Raw genomic sequence first — 8,342 nt, 5'->3', positions numbered from 1 at the left:
AAGTATACGATGGGAGCAACCCACTAAACTACCTGTTCTTAGGATCTACATGATTATTCCTCCACATTAAGCTATTGCTTCTCTTTTGTTAAGATGTGTGTTTGAGGAATCAGCAGTTTAGATGTAAGGAAGTTTGAGTTTACTAAGAGGGCGGTAGATAAATGGAACAGCCTCCCATCAATGGTAGTTGCTAAGGGAGTCTATGGGACAATCTATGGGACAAGCTATCTTGAAGACATGACCAAGGGCCGATTAAGGTCTAAGTCTTAAAAGGAGGCAAAATGGGCAAATTAGATGGGCCGAATGGTTTTATGTGCTGTTCAATTTTAGGTTTCTATTACACCAGAGGTTTAGATAAGTGGCATAGTAATAATGAAGCCCAAAAGAGAAATAACAGACAACTCATTCAACATGCACTATTCACTCACATTTACAAAAAATGGAGTGCATAGAATTTGTGAAAGGAGCTGCCGTCGGGGGGTGGGGGTGCGTTCCTGCTGAAATCACGTGGAATGCCAACATTTAATGGGGAAATTGGCGGGGAGCCAGGCGTGTCAAGACCCCGCTCGCCCGACCCGGAGGATTCCGGTGTTGACCCGGAGAAGTGGAGAAGCAGTACTTCACCCAGAGTTCTCCAGGTGAAACCCAGAGAGTTCCCAGGTATGGCTACATGTGCCATTGCAAGTAAAGCACAAACAATCAAATTGGCATTTGCCCGCCCTCCCATGGTGCACACAAAATTCTTATCAATACATACTATGAAAGACCAATGTCAAATTCAGACGCTTTTATCGCCCAAGCCCATCTGTGTACTACTTCCACTGGTTCCAAGGACCTACTACTCTTTCTCTCAGTTTTCATATCCCACTAAGTTCTCCAACCTTTAACTTTTAATAACACCCTTTCGTTTTTCATTAAAAATTCTACCCAGTTTGACATATTAGAAGCTTTCTAACAGGTCTCCCGTCTCCTTTTGCTCCTTTAGGATGTACTTATTGGACCCTCTACTTACTGAGTTATTTTCATCTTAATGAATTTACCATAATTGAACTGATAATTTGAAGGTTATTGTGCACATATAGATAAGAAAACCTTAGACTGCCCAATTGTTTTTGTTGGAGATTTGACATAATAGTTGTATTTGTAATACTTTAATTAACCATAATCAACATATTAAAATGAAAATAAGTCTGTTATCTGCAGAAGCCATCATTTTCTAAAGTAGTTAACCCCTTAATGACAAAGCCCATACATGTGCATAGCTTAAAACGCATTGTTTTCAGTGGGTTTAGAGACCGCCCATTGTCCTTAAGGGTTTAACGATAAAACTCTGATTGGCTGGATTGAGTATCCATCTATACGTGTGGGCTATATAAAGAGAGCATACTGGGAGATTGTATGCCATTCTCTGGAACGTCCTCTGTGGTTACTGCCTGGTATGTACATAGCTTGTATATGTTGTGCTTTTTTCCTGTCTATGATATCTGTATGTTAAGGATTTCTAGTGTTGTATACATTCAAATTGTAGATTGAGTAAATAGTCTGCCTTAACAGGTAAGACTAGCTTGCATTCCTTCTTTGTTTGTGTTATTTCCATAGCAATGTACAATGGGTTCTGATATAAAGTTGCTATAATGAGTAGGTACTGACATGGTACTTTATATATTAATGTTCTGTTAGTGTCTTCTACGTATCTATGCAAGTAATTATGTCCATTTTTCCAGGGCTATGAAAATGTTCTCTTTCAACTTCTTTGGATGTCTGCTATTATTTGGTCTTTGCATCATAACACAGGTCTGTACCTACCAAGAGCAATAGTTTCCTAACATACATCATATGTCTTTTTATGACAGATAATACTATTAATAATTTGGTTAATATATATTTTTTTAATGTTATTTTTTCTTTGTCTCTATGAAGTCGATTTCGTACATTTTTTTTTGTGTGTGTGTAAACAGTGCAGTATTGGATTTTAAATAACACCATTGTGTGTCATACCGTAAATTGAATACAACTCAAATCTCTGACATCATTATGCATTCTCTGGCGGGTTTAACCTGTTATTAGATTACGATTTCCTATTTAATCTGTCTGTGTCTATTATTGTTTGTTTTTTTTTCTATTATTTACTTTTATTAAATCTGTACACCCTGCATGTATTTGGACTCGGCTCCCCAGGGCAAACCTGAAAATTAGAAAAGGCTCAGTGGTTTCCTGGTAAAACACTTTCTAATTGAATAAACTTTACTACTTTCAGGTGGCTGTTGCCCAGAGTAGACTGGGTGAGTTGATTTTATATCCAGTTTCTTTTAGACCTTGTGCATATTACCGGCCTCTTCATTGTATTCTTACCCTAGAGTAGACATACTATACTCTCCAAGTGTGATGTACACTACTATTATTGATGAATACAAAAAATTGTAAGCTTGCGAGCAGGGCTCTCTCCACCAAATGTATCGGTTTGTCTTAGTCTGTCAATTCTTGTCTTGTAATACCCCTTGAATATATGTATTGTATTAAGCGCTGCGTAAACTGTTGGTGCTTCATAAATAAAAGATAATAATAATTCATCCAGACAAGCTTAGTGTAAGAACTGTATGTCAGCTGACTTTGTGTCAACTATCCTGTCCCTAAGTTTGTTCAACAGAAAACCTACCCTGTATATTCACCTTATGAAGATAGTTCCAGTGATGCCTTGCTGTATTTGTTCTTTCTGTTAGCATGGTGCGGACAGCTTTGCAAACTACAGAACATCAATATTTTAAAGTGCATTCTTGATGATAGACCACAATAGCTTTCATTGCCACCACAATTTGGTAAAACTATCGCGTGTAAAACAAAAAAAAAGGCTTAATATTATTACTGCCTTTGTTTTAAAATTGTTACTACTCTAAATTGTCATTATTATTTGTGTTTTAGCATATGACTGTTCAGACGAATGGAAAAGAAACCCTAAATCTACCAGTGGGGTTTACACTATAAAGCCTAATGGGGCCAAGGCATCTTTCCAGGTAAAAACATTTATGTGAGGGCATCCCAGCTCAGTGATAGATAGCTGTGTACGGTATATGTACGGATACGGTTTCATTATGATTCCTGTATGAAGGCAATGAGACATTTTTTATCTGGACTACAGGTGTTCTGTGAAATGAATGCCGATGGCGGTTGGACCCTTATCCAGAACCATGATGGGCAAGATGGTTTGTCCTTTGATAGGGCCTGGGCTGACTACAAACAAGGATTTGGAAATATTTCAAGTGAGTTCAAGCGGGTAATTTAATAATAATAATTAAAATATATATGTCATGTTTTGGTCAAAGGGGGCAGAATTCTACTTATTTAAGATATTTATAAGGTGCTCTCCCTCTTTCATACATTTTCTGTCACTCTTTGAAGTCTGAAAAATAATTACTATTGGACTGTATATTACATTCCCAGGTTATTGTATAAATGCTCACTGTTCTCTTTATGAATACTTCAACATATCTAATGCCTACTAAGTTCAATGTGATAAATTGTCTGTTAAGGTGAACACTGGTTGGGACTGAATAAAATATATCTGCTGACCAATCAGCCCGGCCGTATTGCTAAACTACGTGTCAGCCTTGGTGACTTTGCGGGATCTGAAGCCTTCGCCCAATATAGTTCTTTCAGAATTGGATGCGAGTCCCAGTTCTATCAGCTGTCACTGGGGAAGTATTCTGGAAATGCTGGTAAGAGTCAGTGGCTACTAATATATCAACACTTATTTTTATGTTGCTCTCAGACAATTTATATTGAGTACACTTGTCTATATCAGGTCCGACTGTAGGGATTTCAGTTCCCTAGGTGGATGTGAACATGCTTGATGTCATTGAAGAGATCAGTAAATTTGGACATCTCTGAAAAATATGTACAATGTCCACATCTGCTGTAGATTTGTTTTAATGCTACCTTGAATATTTCTCTCATCCAGATTCAGAATTTAAAGATAACAAAAATTATAGCTAAACAAGCCTTTTGGTGTGTTCTAGGCAACATCATGTGCATGTCTTTATGTTAATTTATTTGTTATTTATTTTAATGGAAAAAAAAATATTTTGCCAGGAAGATACAGATACAAGGTTACATATATGAAACAGTTCTATGCAAAGGATTAAATTAGAATATGATGTTAACATTTGCATTTTATTGGCAAATCCAAGGAGGAACAGGACGTTTTCTGGAAAGGTTTTGTAATATTTGGGTGAGCTTAGTACAAGAAGGTGGTTTGATCTGCTTCCTTCTTGTAATGTGAATCCATCAGTAAAATGCTGGATTTAGAGCAGAAGTTGTAGGTATTGAAAGCATTGGCGGGCATGCTGGGACTTTGTGTTAAATACTTATGTGTATATGTATTCTTGTTGCAGGAGATGCTTTCAGAGGAAGGGACAAGGACACTAATGAAGATGGAAGCTTTTTTAGCACAATGAATAAGGACAATGACAAGTGTAATCCATGCCTAAATGGAGATATCATGTTTAACAGCTGCAGCGTGCGGTTTAATGGCGGATGGTGGTTTAACCGTTGTGGGATTGCAAATCTAAACGGCCAGTGGCGTAACCAAAATGACTACATCGGCTGGGCTTCTGCTGTGTACTGGGAAACCTGGAAAATCAATGAGTCCCTCAAGTTTAGTAAGATGTATCTAAACACAGTTAGAGAGTGAAATTAAACTGTATTTAGAATGCCTGTCAATCTGTACCTTAACAAGCCAATGAACAATCCAGTTTGTTAACTGACTACACCATGCCTTCTAATAAATATGCGGGATTTTATAGTATTTTCTACTGATACTGCCTATTGTCATTTGCCGACCCAGTTATATATCTCCCCATAAGACTTTAATTTCTGGGGTATATTAGTTAGATGAATAGACACGTTCTGTGTAAGCCTACTCTCTGTGCCATCTGCAATGACAGGGGTTGGAGTATCACTTACCTTAGTGATCTCAGCTGTTTGTGCGTTTGCAGTGAACAGAAATATGAGGAAGCCCCATGTATTACAGGTCCCTCTCCATTGCCAGTGCCCTGTAGTTTTCACAAGCTGATGCCCCCCCCTTTCATATCAGGAAACATCACATAGGAACTGAAAATATTGCGCTCCAAGGCACCTACCTGCCACTGAAAATAATGCTGCCATGAAAATGAAAACTTGATCAAAAAGTAAAGCAGGTTGTAGCAACCATGATGTTAATGAACAACATTCAGAGCGGGCAGACAGAGGCCTGTAAACAGGGATAAAAACATGCAACGTTACCAGGGAGATAATTACAGAGAATTGATTCTTCGTTGGGGAACCACAAACACAATCATTAAAGAAACAATGTCCCATTAGATAAAAAAATAAATGTATAGCAAAACACAGAAAATAAATGGACACAAGTACTGCTTACTCACAGGAGATGGTACAAAGCAATTTAATAATGAAAACAAAAGAAGTCAAAGAAACCAGTGCCGCTTAAGTTTCCCAATAAGGCCATATAGACTGACTGCATCTAAGAGGTACATCCAACACACCTCACATCTTAAAAGCAATATTTCCCTCTCACTCCCTCGACTGGGAGTGGGATCCTTGTTATGATGGTAGCTGTGGGAGTGCAAAAGGCTGTTGGGGTCCGTCAGCTTAGTATGTAAATCTGTAACTTATTCATTCATGACCTTCTGTACCATCTAATGGAACGTCTAAAATCTAGTTCACAAACCAATCGTCTATATACCTAAACCATTTTAATACAACCCACAACTGGGTTCTGGGTATAGATATTCTTGTTTTCAAAAGAACTCATAATTAGGTTAGCATGCGTCATTCTGGCCCCCATTGCTGCGCCTTTGTCACGGACTGTAACCACACTTCCCTGTGTGTTGGGCCATCAGGATTGTGTGGCCGCACACCAGGACCGTGAAATAGCAGCGGGAGGTATGCAGTTCAGATAACAGGACATGGAGATATCTGGAGCTAAGAAAAGAAAAGGCAGGACAGAGCTAGAGGAGTAGAAGCAGGTTGCAGAATGAGGGATACAGGTTACAGGGACAGGCTACACACATAAATATAGGACTAGCCTAGGAGTATATGATAACAATTGGAGATTTAGTCACATCTTATGGCCATAGTATGCTTAGCCCACCACTACGCCAAAGTACTCCAATATTCGGTGGGTCCTAACTCTAAACCCTGCCTACAGAGGTACTAAACAAACTAAACAAACTAAACATGGACTCTAAACACATATCAGAGAAACATACCTGTAGACTGCAGACTGAGACAAACATAACGGGTGGGGCACACCTTATAAAGGGAACAGAGCTGAAACAAAGAGCAGAACTGGAATCAAGGAATCAGAGGCAGAGTACAGAGCATAATGAAATCCAGGAATGGCATATAGCAAAACAGGGAAACTGTAGCAAGACAGAGATATGCAGCTCCGCGGCCTGGATGGGGCCTGACAGCCTTGGACTTATTCAAAATAGATATTTTCATACCTAAAGTAGTTTATGATCAGGACAATCTCAAGTAATGTCAGCAGAAATGTTTGGAAATCATTTTGAAACTCTGCCGTAGCAATAGTCTCCTGAATAACTTCCAAACCTTTCCTATGTGGGATTGATGTGTATAGGCTAGAAACATCTATTGTAGCTAGGGCATATTCCTGGAGAACAAAGTCTCAAAAAAGTTATTGCAAATGCTTACCTTAAACTGCAGTGTGTACATTGTATAATAGTAAGTACTGACTTTTTCTGAAGTATGCGTAACAAAAGGTACCAGGAATGAGAGGAACACTTTGCATCCTAACCATTTGTGCATGGAACATGTGAAGACTCATTAAGGTGATTCTTGTTTTCTGGTTTATAATATAAAGCATCACAATTTATTTTTTTTTATCAATGATGTTTTTCAGAACTACATATGAATTTCATAGTTGATCCTAAAATGGGAGTCATGAACATTTTTTTATAGGCATCAGTCAATTTAATAATCACCTATGGCACAACTGTTCAAGATGGAATCTTCCTGGGACTTTTTCATGCCAATGATGCATTAACCTGCCTCATTGTGCCATTGAGCTAAAAGAAAGAACTAGGACAAGTAACACAAAGACAGAAAAACTCTGCAGGCAGGGGTGTTTATTAAAGAAGCTGGAAATGTAATGTTAAAAAAATAATTTTTTTAGGAGGCAAAATATGTTAAACTTTTTTCTTGTTGAGTTAGCAATTAAGATAGGAAAATAAGTCTCCCCGCATAAAGTAATAAAATAGTATTACAGTGAAAATACAATGTTTAGACTACTTGCTACTGCACTTTTGGTTATATATAAGTATATACATAATTTGTAATCATTATCTTTTACTAACCAACCAGGTTTACAACTTGGCGGTTACTATTAAATTAGTCTGCAGTATGAAAGTGGTGTGATAGTAACTTGGCTTGTGTCCACTATGCAAAAAATGAATATGAATTAAAATGTATGAAAAAGTCAACTTTGCGACATATTTGATATTTTTATATAATAACTTGTAGACTATGTATACAAAGCAAAGTTTTAGACTATCTTAATACATTGTAATTCTCTGTCACTCTATTCCCGGGCATTTTCCTGTGAACTAAAAAGGCTGCAATGTGAGATTAACAAAACCAGCTATAATGAAATGAGATTTGCATTTTAAACAAGGTACTCTGTTGCTTAGACATTTTGACAGACACACCTTTACAGACTTTCAAATATGTTTGACATCTGCAGTCTGATCTCAATAGACAAGCAGCCAGAAAAACGTATTCTTGGGGTGAGAAAAATCAACCATACTTTTGCCTGCATCTTATCAATGGAATCAATCATTAAGATCAATGAGATGGGTCTCAGAGAAAGCATATCTCTTCATGAATGTAAGGGAATGGGGGGGGGGTGGAAAACATGCTTCGAATGTAATGCAAATTTACTATTAAATTATTAATTTTATTTCCAACTCCAATGGTAGCTTTTTGTTTAAATAGCTATAAATCAGAAGACTGAGTTGATCAGGTTTGATAAAACAAAAAAGTAAACAATAAGCAATCGTTTGGTTGTTGGATAACCTTCTTCATTTTAATTAATAATGTGATCACTGTAAAGGAGATAGCTGCCTATACCTGTACATGCATACATTTATGCCATATTTTTTTAGATTTTAAAAGGGTAGCAGGAACTAGTTTTTAACAAGTGTTATATCATTTGTTTAAATATGACTAAGATCTGTTTGAAAACCTATTTACACATTAGGTATAGTAGTTCTGTAATAATACAAAATGGTAATCTGCAGGATTTGTGTTCATGACACATGGGGAGGGAT

At 37.3% G+C, this 8,342-nt stretch overlaps 1 protein-coding gene across 1 annotated transcript; it reads left to right on the top strand.

Moving 5' to 3' along the window:
- The first annotated feature begins 662 nt into the window (after positions 1 to 662).
- LOC128491372 (angiopoietin-related protein 5-like) lies at positions 663 to 4,764 on the top strand. Its single transcript, XM_053463693.1, has 5 exons — positions 663 to 684; positions 2,920 to 3,011; positions 3,137 to 3,257; positions 3,528 to 3,713; positions 4,389 to 4,764. The coding sequence occupies exons 1-5, from the start codon at positions 663 to 665 to the stop codon at positions 4,685 to 4,687; spliced, it is 720 nt and encodes a 239-aa protein (XP_053319668.1). The 3' UTR covers positions 4,688 to 4,764.
- The last annotated feature ends 3,578 nt before the right edge of the window (positions 4,765 to 8,342 follow it).

The sequence above is a fragment of the Spea bombifrons genome, chromosome 4, assembly GCF_027358695.1.
Source record: "Spea bombifrons isolate aSpeBom1 chromosome 4, aSpeBom1.2.pri, whole genome shotgun sequence".
In the NCBI taxonomy this organism is placed as follows: Eukaryota; Metazoa; Chordata; class Amphibia; order Anura; family Pelobatidae; genus Spea; species Spea bombifrons.
Note: the sequence above shows the minus strand (reverse complement) of the source record. Positions and strands in the feature narration are given on the sequence as shown.

Coding starts and splice junctions, on each gene's coding strand:
- LOC128491372 (XM_053463693.1), top strand. CDS start 663: ATGGCTACATGTGCCATTGCAA. Junction 3,012..3,136: donor GGGCCAAGGCATCTTTCCAG/GTAAAAACATTT, acceptor TCTGGACTACAG/GTGTTCTGTGAAATGAATGC. Junction 3,714..4,388: donor GAAGTATTCTGGAAATGCTG/GTAAGAGTCAGT, acceptor TTCTTGTTGCAG/GAGATGCTTTCAGAGGAAGG.